General features: G+C 47.0%; 1 protein-coding gene across 1 annotated transcript in view; it reads right to left on the reverse strand.

The window, feature by feature from the left end:
• LOC121289220 (very-long-chain enoyl-CoA reductase-like) overlaps window positions 1-17,367 on the reverse strand; it is a 55,240-nt gene that overhangs the window by 1,187 nt on the left and 36,686 nt on the right. The window contains exons 7-10 of the mRNA XM_041208433.1: window positions 14,517-14,589; window positions 14,381-14,424; window positions 4,188-4,245; window positions 1,667-1,755 (exon numbers count right to left, since the gene is read on the reverse strand). Of these exons, the coding sequence (XP_041064367.1) occupies window positions 1,667-1,755; window positions 4,188-4,245; window positions 14,381-14,424; window positions 14,517-14,589 (264 nt within the window). The remainder of the gene's footprint in view (window positions 1-1,666; window positions 1,756-4,187; window positions 4,246-14,380; window positions 14,425-14,516; window positions 14,590-17,367) is intronic.

Consider the following 17,367-nt stretch of genomic DNA (forward strand, 5'->3'; position numbering starts at 1 on the left):
TTCACTACACATCAGAGGGCAGACAAACAATTCCAGCCAGATTCCTGACCAACTCACTCAGCTGCCAGCCCCAGTCTGACAGATGGATGTGATAGAAGCAACAAGTTTGAGGGCAGGATTTTCGAATCCTGCCGAGATCAGGGGCAGAAGCGGAACGGTGTCTAAAAAATGCCGGCACCGGCTAGCGTGCCAGCTTCCCGACACTGTTCCCGGCACCAGCCGTTGTGGGGGAAAGGCCGGCTCGGGGGGCGTAACAAGACAGGCAGCCGATTGGGCTTTATTAAACGCCTTGCTAGCTGAGGTTTAGAGAGGCCAACTGGAATTTCCCAGTTTCCTGACATGATATGGGGGGGTACGTTCAAATACCATGGTGGCGGGGGGGGGGGGGGGGGGTATTGGTACCCAGTGGGAACATCCTTACCACTCAGCCAGCGCAGACTTACAGACCCTCTCTGCCTGCCTGGGTACAGGTGCACCAAAGGCCATCCTGTTGGGGGAATCCACTCCTGCCTCTCCCCCCCTGCAACACATGTGGCCTAGCTGCTGGATCTTTCATTATTTAAAGTTTTTTTAAAAGTTGGTGCGCAGTCCACAACCCCCGACCCCCACCCCCCACCCCCCATGATGAAGTGCTCTCTTAGTTACTTAGGGTGGAAATTTCGCCAGCAGGGTTTTACACACCCACCGAAGAACAATGGGCCTCTGAACGGCTCGCCCCATTTTACAGCGCCACAGCGGTGGGGGCCACATAATCCCACCCTTCATCTGTACCCTCTGATTGGGCCTCCAGCTTTGACAACCCGCCTGCGACCCTTAACCGGACAGTGAACTGTCTTCATGCCAATGAAGGGGGCTCCCCAGTCACAATCCTAAAGAATGGCTGTTTGGGGCAGGGAGGGGCAGGGCCTGGAAAATCCCGGCTCCTGTTTCCCGCTCCCAAAGTTAAATATTCAGCCCCAAGATTCAGGAAGGTGAACCCGTTATGCGAATCATGCTTCAAATATCTGGGTATCGCTGGTATTTTTTTTTAAATACAGCTTTTGAGGTATAATTACTTAAACTCTTCACTGTTTTCTGAAGAGAGGCTGAGAAGTGCAGTATCACCAGAAACCAACGGCGTTTCTGATATCATTGATGTGGTGTTACAGAGTTCTGCCCCGAATGCATGCAAATTCTACATCCAGCACGTTAGATGATAAAGGGTGTTAAGAGGGAAATTAATACTGCCAAACCTCGCAGCAGAGCAATCTAATGCAGGGATTGATGTATTGACGAAAAAAGAAGCGTGACTAATTAGGGTCAAGCTGCCTAGTTTAAATTTCAAACCATGCTTGGCAATTAATTGTCAGTCACCATCACTGGTGCATTCTCCAAGGCAACGTCTCTACCAGTCAGAATCCACCTGCCAACCAATCGGCACTCTCTTCACATACCGTATAAATTGTTGTTTCCTCCTTATATTGGTGTTCTTGCAAAGGGTCTTGATGGGTGCAAGACGAAAAGCTTTGGCATGTCTCTTTTTTCAGCAATACTTAATTTCTGTGCTACCAAACAACTCTAAGCAGGAACTTACATTCAATAAAGGTTATTTGAGAGGTGCGCTGTTAGTTTCATGCAACATCTGCGTAGGCTGTAAGGGTGTGTGTGCTCCCAACAGCAAACATACCTCATAGGTGTAATTGGGGCAGGACACAAAGAAAAACAGCCAAGTGAAAGGATTCTTCGTTGGGTAAGGAATCCTGCGCATCTTGGATCCTGTGATGGGGTGGGGGGAGAAAAACAGGCACATGCTCATCATAAATAGGGATATTGTCCAAACATAAGGGATTGTCTCCTAGCCCTGAGACCTTGAACAGGCTGCCTGTGTGACGTACACTCCACCCTCACATTAGGCTTAAGGTTTTGATAAGCTGGTTTAGGTAACAATCTTTTTAAATCCCTGTAATGTGAATTAGAGAAAACAGGAGCCAGTGATTACGAGAATCTAAAAAAGAAACAGAACAGGCTGTGAGGAGCAAGCAGACCCAGAAAGAGAATACAACAGGACAAATTAATATCAAATTAAATAGTTAAGACTTCATTTTTGAAAATGTTCTACTCTTGACAGCTGGTCCTACAACATTCTGTCAAAAAGTACAAGATACTTATTGACGACCTTTCTGAGCAAGGGGGATAATGGGAATTGGTTGTATGGTGTCGATGTTGTCTATACTGTAAAGTGCACACACAGGATTAGAAGGTTATTTTTTTCCCTTTCTGGATTTTGAACCCGGTTGTCAGGATCAAATGGGTGTTTTCACTCAGTGATTTTTCCCCCAGATTCGCCAATTAGCAGCCAGAGGGCAGGCTTGCCGTCCAAATAAGGATGGTGGGTGGGCTCTCGAAACTGAAGGGCCAATCAGAAGCGTTTCGGCTTGAAAGAGGACAGCAGGAAATCCCGGCAGGTAATTGAGGGAGAGGGCACTTCAAAATGGAGGCGCCCTCTCTCCAACTCTTTAAAATTTGAACTTAGATTTAAAATAATTTCAAATCCGAAATGGCCTCTACAGCCGGGCCACGAGGAACATCTCCACAGGGCGACCTGAGGCTGCTGCTGTACCCAGGTAGGCTGGGGAAGGCAGTGGGGAGGACCTCTAAGCCTCACTGAAGCTCCAATTCCCACTGGTCTGTCACCGAGACATCACCTGCAGTCGGCTGAACTGATTTCCAGAACGTGCAGGCCGACTTGAAAATCCCACTCCTTTAATTGGCCTTAAGGTGGCCTTTAAATGTCTTAATGAAGCACTCTATCGGCCTCCCATTCTCCCCCCCCCCCCCCCACCACACATCCCACATCTGGAAAAACGGCCTGGGGCAGGACGGAGCCAGTGGCGTGGCATTCTGTGTCCACCCGCTTCAGTTCCTGCCCCTGGCTAGGTCTAAACATCCAGCTCTATGAAGTCCATCCTAAATGTCAGCCATGTTTCAGTGGGGGCGATCTCGCCTCTAAGTCAGAACGTTATGGGTTTAAGTGCTGGCTGGGTTTTTGGCAGTGGCTGAAAAATAGCCCCACGAGTCGGCCTGCTGCTTTCCCAGCTCCATGCTGCCTCCAGGCCATTTGTTCAGAAGGCGGGATTGGGGCCAGCAAGGATGGCCAACTAGGCTTGTTAGGAGCCTAAACAAGTCCCACTAAAGGGACCACGAGTGGAATTTTCTAATCAGCTTCCAGTTTCCCACATTGGTTTAGGTACCTGTCGGTGGGACCCCAGCAGCAGACCTGGGAATCAATGTGGCAGGTCCAGAGGCCTTCCCTCCCTGCCTGGGTGTGAGTCCAGCCACAGGCCACCTTTACAGGGATTCCTGTCCCCACCCCCACCCCCTCCAAAGTGGTGGCCTGGCTGCAAGATCCATTTGTTTAATGAAATATTTCAAAATGTTAGAGGGGGTGCCTCCACCTTGAAGCACTCTCACAGTTACTTAACATCCATTAAAGTTTGCTGCTCTTCTGAAGCTGGAAGACATCTGATTGGCCCACTGGCTTCAAGAGCTCACCCACTGTCTTTAACTGGACAGGGAAGCAGTCTTCGTGCCAATTAAGGGGATGCCTCCATGAAAATCTCAATGAGTGGCTGCTTCCACCCTGCCCACCGCCTTGTGTTTCCCACCCTCAGAGTGACAATCCAGCCCTTGGACATAAACCAGCCTCATTCTTTGGAGCTGCCTTTTTGGTGGGATGATAAACCAAGTCCCATCTGCCTGCTCAGGCAGGCGCAAAGGGTTCAACATCGGTATTCCAAAATGAACAGGGGAGTTCCCCTAATGACCTGACCAACACTTGTTCCTCAACCACCAGCAGAAACTGGTGATTTATCTCACTACTGTCTGTGGGGCTTCGCTGTGTGAATATTGTCACATTTGGTATCTACAACAGTAATTAAATGGCTGTTAAGTGCACTGTGACATTCTAAGGATTTGAACATCAAAATTATTTCACCCTAGTTGTTCTGTTTCTGCTGTTCCCATTCTTCTAGCAGAACATTGAACATACAAACCACTTCCTAATAGAATTGTGCAGAGACGTTACATGTAGGGTGAGGTGGAGTGAACTTTGAAAAGGTGATCTATTCTAACTTAACCTCTTGACAAGAACACATTGTTGGAAATAGGTCACCACCAGAAAAGCAACAGGCAGGTAGAGAGGTGCTTACCCTCTGAACGCAGGTTCCTCAAGGCTATATGGATCGAGAAATTTCCAACTTCACATACCTACAATGATGCATAAATCACCATGATATAGTCACTGTCTGATCATAGTCTACAAAACATACAATTTCAGATGCTCTAACAGTCCCTTAGCTGTACTAGAATGACAGCTTCATTGTCCCGTTTGAAATGTGAATTTATTTTTAATTTCCAAGGGTTGTCTGTTTCTAAAGGTGATAAATACTGCCAGGCCATTGCATTCAGGCTACAACCAGTCCAATTTATTAAAAGTAAATTAATTACACAGAAGCTAAAAACCACAGTAAAATACAAAGAGCTCAAATAATGATAAATGACAGTTGATGAATCAGTCCATGGGCATTCAAATATCTTCTTTAGATTATATCTCTAGCACAGTGCAATAATCTACTAGATTTTCTGAAGAGTAGACTTGCCCTAGATTCCCTTACATGATGCTTAGATGTGTGTGATGCTACATTCTCACTTACTGCATAGATTTGAACCGTCCACTTTAAAATTAATTAAAATTAGAGGAAAGGATGCTATATCTATTCCACAAATCAACAGATCCCTGAATATAGAACTGTTAGTCAGACCTGTTGAAGGTATATTCATTATCCAGCATAATCTGATGAAATGACATTCACATTTTGCCCAGGCTTTGTATAACTATTGACACCCTTACTACATGCAATCCAGTTATCTGTCAAACATAGCTTTTAGCATCCTTAGTTCCTTCACTGTCACTGGGTCAACCTTCTGGAACTTCCTTCCTCACAGCGTTGTGAATGTTCCTAAAAGACATGGACTGCAATGTTTCAAGAAGGTACCACACACCAACTTCTCAAGGGAAATTAGGGATGAGCAATAAATGCTGGCCTAGCCAGCAACGCCCACATCCCATGAGTAAATATGTAAAAAAACAATCCTGGTTAATCTAACCACTTGCATCTGGCAGATTCCTGGGCGTCCAGCCCTTATGTGTATCTTGGCAAGTGACGACTCAATTTCTATCCCATGGCTATTTCTTAAAAAAATACTCACGCATTACGCTGAAAGAATGGTTATGTGTAATATATACACTACAGATGATTTCTCTACTTAAGGTATGATGAGGCTCAGTTAACCTCCCTATATAGTAAAGTGTCTTCAGCACAGGAGAAGCAGCTCATTGGTGAGTAACTGGTGAGTCTTTATCTATATATGTAGTAAGTTTATTAGTTTAAGAAATAGAGACATAGCAAGGCAACTCAGACACATGGATTGTACATCCTGTTCCATGTGGAATTCCAGGTCACTTCTCTGTCCTGGATAACCAGAGGCACAGTGAGTGTTACCTGCTATGGCAGCTTGAGCAGCTCATCCAGGAAGCTGAGAGCTACATGGAAAGCATGCTTAGAGATCTGATCACCCCACAGTGTAAGGATATACATGCAGAGAGGGAGTGGGTGATTGTCAGGAAATCGGTAAGGATCAGGCAGGTAGTGCAAGAGTCCCAGAATGCATCTCACTCTCCAACCAGTACTGGTGAGAGTGATGGTTCATCTAGGGAGTGCTTCAAGAGCCAAGTCTATGACACCAGCTGTACAGGGAGGCAGGAGGAAGATTGGAAAAGCCCGAGTGATAGGGGATTTGATAGAATAGACAGCTGTTTCTTCAGCTACAGACGTGAATTCAGTGTGTTATGTTGCCTCCTTGATGCCAGGGTCAAGGATGTCACTGACCAGCTGCGGAGCACTCTGAGAAGCAAGTGTAAACATATAGTCCATATCGGCACCAATAATAAAGATAGAAAGAGGGATGAGCTTAGGAAGCTGGGTAGGAAACTAACAAGCAGGACCTCAAAGGTAATAGTAATTTCCAGAACACTCTTGCTACCGCACAAAAAGGGGATTTAAGTATGGAGGCAGAGAAATAGCTGAGGTACTAAATGAACACCTTTGCATCCATCTTTGTTGTGGTGAAAGAGGAAGTAGTTGAGACACTGGATGGGTGAAAAATTAACACGGAGGAGGCATTAGATAGGTTGTCTGTACTTAAAGATGATAAGTCACCAGGACTAGATGAGATGCATCCAAGGATACTGAGGGAAGTAAGGGTGGAATTTGTGGAAGCATTGGCCTTAATTTTCCAGTTCTCCTTAGATATAGTGGCAGTGTCAAAGGATTGGAGAATTGCAAATGTTACACCCTTGTTCCAAAAACAGTGTAGGGATAAGTCCAACAACTACAGGCCTGTCAGTTTAACCTCAGTGGTGGGGAAGCTTTTAAAAATGATAATTCGGGACAAAGTCAACAGTCACTTGGACAACATGAATGAATTAAGCTAAGCCAGTACAGATTTGTTAAGGGCAAATTGTGTTTAGCTAACTTGCTTGAGTTTTCTGATGAGGTAACAGGGAGGTTGAGTAAGGATAATGTGGTTGATGTAGTACATGGATTTCCAAAAGGCACTTGATAAAGTGCCACATAGCAGGCTTGTGAGTAAAATTAGAACTCAGAGAATAAAAGGCATAGTAAGCAGCCCAAAATTGGCTGAGTGACAGGAAACACAAAGTAGAGGTGAATGGTTGGTTTTTTCCAAACTAGAGGAATGGGATTCCCCAGGAGTCACCGTTAAGACCCCTGCTTTTCTTATTACATGTTAATTGGGTGCACGGGGCACAATTTCAAAATTTGCAGATGACACAAAACTTGGAAGTATTATGAAGTGTGAGGAGGATAGTATTAAACTTCAAACTCCCTTCCTAACAGCACTGTGAGTGTATCTGCACCCCAGGGACTGTAGCTGTTCAAGAAGGCAGCTCACCACCACCTTCTCAAGGGCACGTAGGGATGGGCAATAAGTGCTGGCCCAGCCAGTGACCCCCACATGCTGTAAGTTAATGAAAGAAAAGGTCACTGATAGGCTGATGGAATGGGTAGACAAGTGGCAGATGAAATTCAATGAAGAGAAGTGTGAAGCAATTCATTTTGGAAGGAAGAATGCAGAGAGACAATATGAAAATGAAGGATGCAATTCTAAAGAGGGTGCAGGAGAAGAGAAACCTGGGGGTATGTGTGCAGGTGACAGGGCAGATTGAGAAAGTAGTTAAAAAGGTATACGGGATCCTGGGCTTTATAAATAGAGGCATAGAGTACAAACGCATGGAAGTCCTGATAAATCTGTATAAAACCCTGAATAAAAACAGAATTACCTGGAAAAACTCAGCAGGTCTGGCAGCATCGGCGGAGAAGCAAAGAGTTGACATTTCGAGTCCTCATGACCCTTCAACAGAACTGGTTTGGCCTCAATTGGAGTATTGCGTCTAGTCCTAGGCACCATGCTTTAGGAAGGATGTGAAGACATTAAAGAGGGTACGGAAACAATTCATGAAAATGGCACCAAGGATGAGGAACTTCAGTTATGTGGACATAAGAACATAAGAACTAGAAGAACTAGGAGCAGGAGTAGGCAATTCAGCCCTTCGAGCCTGCCCCGCCATTCAATACAATCATGGCTGATCTTATTTTAGCCTCAACTCCAATTTCCTGCCCTCTCCCCATAACCTATCAACCCATTACTAATTAAAAATCTATCTATCTCCTCCCTAAACTTATTCAGCGTCCCGGCATCCACTGCACTCTGAGGTAGTGAATTCCACAGGTTCACGACCCTTTGAGAAAAGTAATTCCTCCTCATCTCTGATCTAAGTTACCACCCCTTAGCCTAGAACTATGGCCCTCACTCTAGAATGCCCCAGAAGGGGAAACATCCACTCCACGTCTGCTTTGTCTATCCCCTTTAGCATCTTATATACCTCCATTAGATCTCCTCTCATCCTTCTAAACTCTAGTGAGTATAGGCCTAAATTGCTCAGTCTCTCCTTATAAGACAAGACCCGCATCTCTGGAATCAATCTAGTGAACCTTCTCTAAACCGCCTCCAATGCAACTATCTCCTTCCTCAAGTAAGGGGACCAAAACTGTGCACAGTACTCCAGGTGCGGTCTCACCAATGCCTTGTACAGTTGCAACAACACTTCCCTATTTTTATACTCTATTCCTTTAGCAATAAATGCCAAAATTCTATTTGCCTTCGTTATTACCTGCTGTACCTGTGTAGTAGCTTTCAGCGATTCATGCACAAGGACACCCAGATCTCTCTGCACTGAAGCATTCTGAAGTTTCTCTCCATTTAAATAATAAGTCGCCTTTTTTATTCTTCTGACCAAAATGGATAACCTCACATTTACCCATGTTAAACTCCATCTGCCAAATTTTGGCCCATTCCCCTAACCTGTCCATATCCATTTGTAAAATTCTTATTTCTTCATTGCAACTTACTTTCCCACCAGTTTATTTGGGGCAGCTGGTGCTGCTGTCCTTGGAGAAGACAAGGTTGAGCCAGAGGAGGTTTGAGGTGTTCATAAACATTAAGGGTTTGGGCAGAGTAGATAGGGAGAAACTGTCCTACTGGGGGAAGAATTGAGAACCGGAGGACACCAATTGAAAGTGTTTGGCAGATGAAGCAATGGTGACATGAGGGAAAACATTTTTATGCAGCGAATGGTTAGGATCTGGAATGCCTAAGCGTGTGGTAGAGGCTGATTCAATCGTGGCTTTCAAAAGAGAATTGGATAATTATCTGAGGAGAAGAGATTTGCAGGACTATGGGGATGAGGCAGGGGAGTGGGACTAAGGGTGGAATCATCCCAGATTTGCACAAAGTGCAGTAGCGGGCGGGAAAAAAGGACATTTTACCCACGGCTGCAATGGCGGGTTTTTGGGCCATATCGTCCCATCCCTGGCGCATTCCCAGATCGCCTCTGATTTGCCCTCCCTGCCGTCACCTCAGGCTTTCAGTAATCCGGGCGCCATGTTCAAAGGGTGACCCTGCACAGAGCTAGCACTCTCTAAGGCATCAGAAGCTTCTGCAAAGTCATGGCTGCCAAAGGGAGGAGACATGCTGCCCCCATATTTAGTGAGGTCTCCCTCGGGCACCTACTGGACACAGTGGAGGTCCACTGTGAAGTCGTCTACCCCTGCTCTGGCCGAAGACCAGCAAGCAATGTCACCAATCCAGCATGGGAAGCGGTGACAGTGGTGGTCAGCGCCAATGCCTTGCAGAAGAGGACAGCCATCCAGTGCCAAAAGAGGCTGAATAATCTCCTGTGTTCTGCCAGGATAAGTCACTCTTCTCATCACTCTTAACTCACACACTCGCAAACCCATTACATATCCATAGGGATCTCACTCACTGCCAGTTTAAGGGACATCAGCAATCACACTCTCACACACACATTCATCTGCCCTGTGGATCGTGTCCTTATCATGGCCTTGGCACCACTCACCACCACACATGCCAGCTATCCTTCTCATCTGGCCTGGCAGGCATCCCACTTATATTCTCCATCTGTATTCATGCAGGACAATCTGGCACACAACAAAAGGGAGAGGTTGCAGACTGGTGGAGGAACGCCTGACATCAAGTTCCTCACAGACTTTGAAAATAGAGTCCATCCAGTTGGCCAGTGATGATCTGGAACTTTCCTGTGCTGACGGTGAGGTTGGCGGTGCTCAACCAAGTGAGGATCCGGCAGTGCAACATCCATCAGACAACCATGCTATGAGTGATGTGTCCTCTTTCACAGGCCACTGCCATGCACTAATTATCTCCCCTTGCTTTCACAGGCACATCTGGGAAACAGCAAAGGGGCTCATGAGCCAGGTCCTCGACTCAAGCCCCGAAGACGCCTTGGAAAAAGAATCTGATGACACCCTAATTGAAGACCCATCACAGCGCTCAGCCACACCCTCCACCAGCACAGGGACACACACCTTGGTGGGACCTAGTTCTAGAGTAGCCTCGGGGTCACAATCTGCTGAGCACATTGCACTGTCTGATCCACTGCAGGCAGTGGCAGGGTCTTCCCAGTTTTCTGGCTCTTGGGGGACTGCTGGAGGCCAGAAATCTTATGAGTCTGAGTCAGGTGAGGAGCATCTGGTCACGTCACAGTTGCTGGAGCTGCAAAGGCAAGCTCGGGAACATTAGGAAGGGGTGTCCGCTGCACTCCTCAGATTGCAAGGCACAATGGACGAGTCCACCCACCTTCTGTCTGTGGTGATAGCGCTGGCCTGTCAATGCACCAAGGTTAATACTGGCAGGATGGCAGCCACCATGGAGACCTTAGTCCAGGGCTTTGCTTCTGCACTGCTGCATGGGTTGAGCTCCATCTCCTACACCATGGTTGGCCTTCAACAGTCTGTATGCGAGATGGATGCAGGGCAGCTCGATTTCACTCCAGCTACCCTTTCTCCTCAAGGAGTCAGCCTGGGGCCCTTGGGCACCCACAGAGAGGAGGACCAGCAGGTGCACGCCCTGGGGCCATCTACCCAGTGACTCTGGGAGTGTCCGGCCCATCCCAATCCCCTCTTCCTGTCACCCCAGCAGCTGCAGCTCCACAGGCCGAGGAGGGTGCCGCTGCCACACAGCAGGACCCCAAAAGCAGGGCAGGGCCCTCCAGGTCTCGGCCCTCCAGAGGACGCTCGCCACAGTCATCACAGACAGGGCACCGCAGTCAGCAGGCTGCCCTCACCTCTGCTGTGGATATCGGAGAAGCACCAAGACATAGTGGCAGGGTTAGGAAGGTTAAGAAGATGCAGTTTGTCAGCCTGGGCACGGGTGTTAATCACTTGTACTCAATGGCCATTATTGTAAATAAACTCCCACGAATGTCTCCTTGTCTTTGACTTCTTGTTCTGATGAGCAGTTGTCACTCAGGTGTGAAACCTTGGTTCCTGCACAAGATAAAGGCAGGTTTCTCAGTCCAGGGCCTCTTCCCTGTGCAGTGTGTAACCTTCAGACCAAAGGGATGATCTGGCTTTACACTCATTAGTGATGCCTGCACCTCAATGGTGCTGGTCATTGCTGCCAGAATATCATGGGCAGGCACCACAGAGTTCTCTCATTCTCTCTGTGTGCTCTCAGCACTTTTAAGAAGGGGCTGGCCCCCATCTCTTCAGCATCTGTGACCAGTGATGGTGTGTTCCTGAAGGGGACAGGTGCTGAAGGCTGGCAAAAGATCAGGTGCATTTAAAATTTCACGGCTGCATCTCCATTATATGACCCTGATCACTGAGCGCAAGTGAGCTGCCCTCGGCCAGACGGGAGTCAGACATTCACAGAGGCTATGTGAAGATCTATGGAGTGTCCTCACTGCATGTCATCATCATCTTCCTGGAATCTAGTGACTATTAGGGCCTCTGCTGCATCTCCATGACATGAGCCTGAGCACTGAGGGTATGTGCGCTGCCATCAGCCACACAGGAGTCAAACGTTCACAGATGCAAGGTGAAGGTGTCAAGAGTGTCCTCACTGCATCTCGTCATGAACCTCCATGAGGTTTGCAGCTATGAGGGCCTCCCGATCACGCCTGTCTCTTCTGGCCAGTGCGATGGCCTCATCGCCGGAATTCTGGCCTTTGAGACCTTCATCACCACCATCCCCTTTGTCATCCTCCTCATTAGAGGAGACGTGCAGCTCCTCCATCCCATCCTCAGACAGGGCCTAGCCTTGTTGCAGCACTAGGTTATGGAGTGTGCAGCAAGCGACGATGAAGCGCGACACACTCTGGAGACTGTATTGTAGTGCTCCACCGGACCTGTCGAGACACTAGAATCTCATTTTCAGAATGACTATCGTTTGTTCCACCAAAGTCCATCTTAAGGCATAAGCCTCGTTATACCGTCGCTCTGCTGCAGCCTGAGGCTGCCGCACGGGTGTTATCAGCCACACCCTCTGTGGGCAGCCCCTGTCCCCAAGGAGCCAACCCCACAGCCTCTCTGGACCCTGGAAGATGTCAGGGACCTGAGACCTGCCAAGGATGTAGGAGTCGTGGGCACTCCCTGGGAGTCGGGCGCAGACCTGCAGTACGGGTTTGTGGTGGTCACACACCAGCTGAACGTTCAGCGAGTGGAAGCCCTTGTGGTTGATGTAGCTAGTTGCTTGTTGCCATGGAGATCTAAGCACCATGTGGGTGCAGTTGATGGCAGCCTGCACTGTGGAAAACCTGAGATCTACGTAAATCCCAGCACTCTTACTTCCTGATACAGGGCAAAATGCCCAAAGTTCTGCGTCTTCGCAAAGATGGTGTCTATGACCTCCTGGATGCACTTGCGCATGGAGCCTTGCAAGATCCCACACAGGTCACCTGTGGAGCCCTGGAAGGTGCCACTGATGTAAAAATTGAGGGCCATGGTCACTTTCACAGCCACCAGTAGTAGATACCCTCCATGTCCCTGCGGTGCCAAATCCTGCAGCAGGTGGGATATATGACTAACCAGTTGCCTAGACATGCGCAGTCTTTAGCAACACTGGGTTCTCAGTCATCTGCAGGAATGATAGGTGGTGTCTATAGACCATGGGTCTAGTGAGGTGCCGACAAGCAACAGCTCTCTGTGAATCTTCAGCTACATGAGCAGCAGGCCCTGCCGCCCCTTCATCTTGACAGAGGTGCTCCTCCGCCACTTTCTTCTTCTTCTCTGCTCCCTGTAAGCCATGAGGCATATCCTAACTCACCAGGCTCCATGATCCTGATGTTCCCCTCCTGCAGGATCAAAGAGAGAGATGTCTGGGTTAGCATGGGTGGCCTAAGAACCTTTCTTGGCTAAGTCTGAAGGCCCCTTCATGCATGTGGGAGAGTGCAGGCCAGTGTGTAGTGCACCCATTGGCTGTCTGAAAACCCATCAACCTCCGCCCCACTCCACTTGACCGATTGGCAGCAGCTTCAGCTACTGGACTGCATGCTGTGCTCTCAGCTCAGGTGTAGGCGTTCTCCTAACCTGCACTACAAGGCTGCCCTGTTAGTTTGAACCATAATGGATAGTGGTCCGAACCTTAATAAAGACGTCGCAAGGGCCTGTGAGCGCTTCCACCAGTGACTGCGCCATGGTTAGCTTCGCAAGGGGATTGTACAACTTGCCCAGTCGGCCAATTGTTCTGCTGCCCCAAGAAGCGCACATTAATTTGCAGCCTGCACCCGAGGGGTGAAAAGGTCTGGAGCATTTGGTGCCATTTTCATGCTTTTGCGCTGCTTGAGTGGGCAGAAAAGCTTCAGAGGCTCCAGGCATGTCAATGGAGCTGTAGCTGAACGGGTCTCAGCTGTGAAAGAATGCTCACTTTTGATAAGCTTTCCCAAGCGCACGGCCACTCCCCTCACCACACCACCCCCCCCCAACCCCCAACCGCTGACATGTGCTTGTGTACTTCCTTCAGTCTGTGCTGCCTTGTAATTAGATGCAAATGTATTAAAATGGTGTTCCCGACATGTGGCAGTGGGCAACGCGGCCCACCATTGACGGGTGGAGCGGACAATCTCAGACTGGTTTCACGACAGCTTCTCACCATATTGTCTCCCCACGCAACCGCAACCCCCCCCGCCCGCCCGACACCAACGGGGCCGGAAAATTCCGGCCTAAGTGCGTTGCTCCTGCAGAGAGCCAGCACAGAAACGGCAGGCCGAATGGCCTCTTTTCGTGCTGTAACCATTCTATGATTCTATAATTCTGTCACGTTTGGCCTCATTGGAGGTTTTGGCTCAGGAGGTGAGAAAAAAAATCAGTCAAGGTGTTCACTCCCAATCACGAGCTTAGTGAGGCCTGCCCGTCGGTTGCAACTTTGGCTGCGCGTCTGTGCAGACAGCTTGTTGACACTTCCTCAATATAAAGAGTGAGCACTGATGAATGTCTGCAGACTACCCTTGGCCATGGAGGGAGCTCTCAGGAGAGGAAAACACATTCTAAACCGATCTGCTTCTTCTGCCCTGACAAACTCCAACCACCGCTGCCCATGACCAGAAAGATTTCCACAGTAAAATCTTAAAACTTAAGAGTGAAGGAGACATGTTGAATTCCCTCAACCTGAGCGACAGAAAATCTCCCCTGCATTTTTGTACCACTGTTACATGGGGATAAGTCTAATCACTCTGTATGATAATCATTATTGACACTGCCTGTGTCAGTATAATTAACCATTGATTGCCCTTGCATCTGACAGCTCAGAATAGGTAATAATTAACTGTAGATAACAAGGTCTCATCGCTTTACACATTGTTAATTTCATTGCTAATATGACATGTCTGATTTGAAACATATGGGAATGCAGGTAAGGTAAACCAATAGAGGTTAACAAGACCTACCAGGAAAGTATATAGAGCCAGATGGACTTGTTGGTCACCATATACTGTAAAAGCCAGAAAACCAAATCAGGATAAAACACAACTTAAGAATGGATTATTATCAGCTTGCAGCAAGGCACAATATCCTGTTACTTACAGGGAGGTGTGTACAGTGGGTGGTTGATGAAATAAGCCAGCCACACAGTGAAACCCCAATAGTAGAAACAGTTCTGTGAAGGCAAAAGCAAACATTCAGACCAGTGGACAGCATCATCCTAAGTGAGTAAGATCAGTCTTTTTACAGTGTTATTCAGGCTGCAGTTTCTGAAGATCCAAAAGTCTTTTTGCACCAGTTCTACTGACAAGTAAGCTGAATCAGAAGTAACTTTGCCAAATAGTGAAAGAAATCTTGTTGGAAAGATTTCAAGTAACTTTACCAAGTGCCTATCCGTGGTTATTCTAACAGGACTAGACAGGGCAGATGCGGGAAGGATGTTCCCGATGGTGGCGGAGTCATAGAAACATAGAGACTAGGAGCAGGAGTAGGCCATTCAGCCCTTCGAGCCTGCTCCACCATTCATTATGATCACAGCTGATCATCCAACTCAATAGCCTGCTCCCGCTTTCTCTCCATATCCTTTGATCCCTTTCGCCCCAAGAGCTATATCTAACTCCTTCTTGAAAACATACAATGTTTTGGTCTCAACTACTTTCTGTGGTAACGAATTCCACAGCCTCACCACTCTCTGGGTGAAGAAATTTCTCCTCATCTCAGTCCTAAATGGTCTACCCCATATCCTCAGACTGTGACCCCTGGTTCTGGACTCCCACATCATCGGGAACATCCTTCCTGCATCTACCCTGTCTAGTCCTGTTAGAATTTTATAGGTTTCTATGAGATCCCCCCTCATTCTTCTGAACTCCAGTGAATATAATCCTAACCGACTCAATCTCTCCTCAAATGTCAGTCCCGCCATCCCAGGAATCAGGCGGGTAAACTTTCGCTGCATTCCCTCTATAGCAAGTACATTCTTCCTCAGATAGGGAGGCCAAAACTGCACACAATATTCTAGGTGTGGTCTCACCAAGACCCTGTACAATTGCAGCAAGACATCCCTGTTCCTGTACTCGAATCCTCTGGCTATGAAGGCCAACATACCATTTGCCTTCTTTACCGCCTGCTGCACCTGCATGCTTACCTTCAGTGACTGGTGTACAAGGACACCCAGGTCTCGTTGCACATTCCCCTCTCTCAATTTATAGCCATTCAGATAATAATCTGCCTTCCTGTTTTTGCTACCAAAATGGATAACCTCACATTTATCCACATTATACTGCATCTGCCATGCATTTGCCCACTGACTCAGCTTGTCCAAATCACACTGAAGTATCTCTGCATCCTCCTCATAGCTCACTCTCCCACCCAGCTTTGTGTCATCTGCAAGTTTGGAGATATTACATTTAATTCCCTCATCTAAATCATTAATATAAATTGTGAATAACTGGGGTCCCAGCATCAATCCCTGCGGTACCCCACTAGTCACTGCCTGTCATTCAGAAAAAGACCCATTTATTCCTACTCTTTGTTTCCTGTCTGCCAACCAGTTTTCTATCCATCTCAATACACTACTCCCAATCCTATGCGCTTTAATTTTACACGCCAATCTCTTGTGTGGGACTTTGTCGAAAGCCTTCTGAAAGTCCAAATAAACCACATCCTCATCAACTCTACTTGTTACATCCTCGAAAAATTCCAGTAGATTTGTCAAGCATAATTTCCCTTCGTAAATCCATGCTGACTGTCCAATTCTGCCACTGTTTTCCATGTGCTCAGCTATTAAATCTTTTATAATGGACTCTAGAATTTTCCCCACTACCGATGTCAGGCTGACTGGTCTATAATTCCCTGTTTTCTTTCTGCCTCTCTTTTTAAATAGCAGGGTTACATTCTGTAGAGACTGTTCCAGAATCTATAGAATCTCGGAAGATGACCACCATTGCATCCACTATTTCTAGAGCCACTTCCTTAAGTACTCTGGGATGTAGATTATCAGGCCCCGGGGATTTATCAGCCTTCAATCCCATCAATTTCCCCAAGACCATTTCCCTACTAATACTGATTTCTTTCAGTTCCTCCCTCTCACTAAACCCTATGTTCCCCAGCATTTCTGGTATATTATTTGTGTTGTCCTTTGTGAAGACAGAACCAAAGTATGTATTTAGTTGATCAGCCATTTCTTTGTTCCCCATTACAAATTCCCCTGTTTCTGACTGTAAGGGACCTACATTTGTCTTAACCAATCTTTTTCTCTTCACATACCTATAGAAACTTTTACAGTCAGTTTTTATGTTCCCTGCAAGCTTACTCTCGTACTTTATTTTACCCTTCTTAATCAATTCCTTGGTCCTCCTTTGCTGAATTCTAAACTGCTCCCAATCCTCAGGTCTGTTGTTTTTTCTGGCCAATTTGTATGCCTCTTCCTTGCATTTAACACTATCTCTAATTTCCCTTGTAAGCCATGGTTTGGCCACCTTTCCTGTTTTACTTTTGTGCCAGACTGGAATAAACAATTGTTGCAGTTCACTCATGCGCTCTTTGAATGTTTGTCATTGCCTATCCACCATCATCCCTTTTAGTAATGTTTCCCAATCCATCATAGCCAACTCATGCCTCATACCATCATAGTTTCCTTTATTAAGATTCAGGACCCATGTCTCAGAATCAATTACGTCACTCTCCATCTTGATGAAGAATTCTATCATATTATGGTCACTCATCCCCAAGGGGCCTCGCACAACTAGATTGCCAATTATTCCTTTCTCATTACACAATACCCAGTCTAGGATGGCATGTTCTCTCGTTGGTTCTTCAACGTATTGGTCCAGAAAACCATCCCGTATACACTCCAGTAATTCCTCCTCTATGGTATTGTTGCTAATTTGATTTGCCCAATCTATATGCATATTAAAGTCACCCATAATTACAGATGTTCCTTTATTACATGCAT

This window comes from Carcharodon carcharias, chromosome 16, assembly GCF_017639515.1.
Source record: "Carcharodon carcharias isolate sCarCar2 chromosome 16, sCarCar2.pri, whole genome shotgun sequence".
In the NCBI taxonomy this organism is placed as follows: Eukaryota; Metazoa; Chordata; class Chondrichthyes; order Lamniformes; family Lamnidae; genus Carcharodon; species Carcharodon carcharias.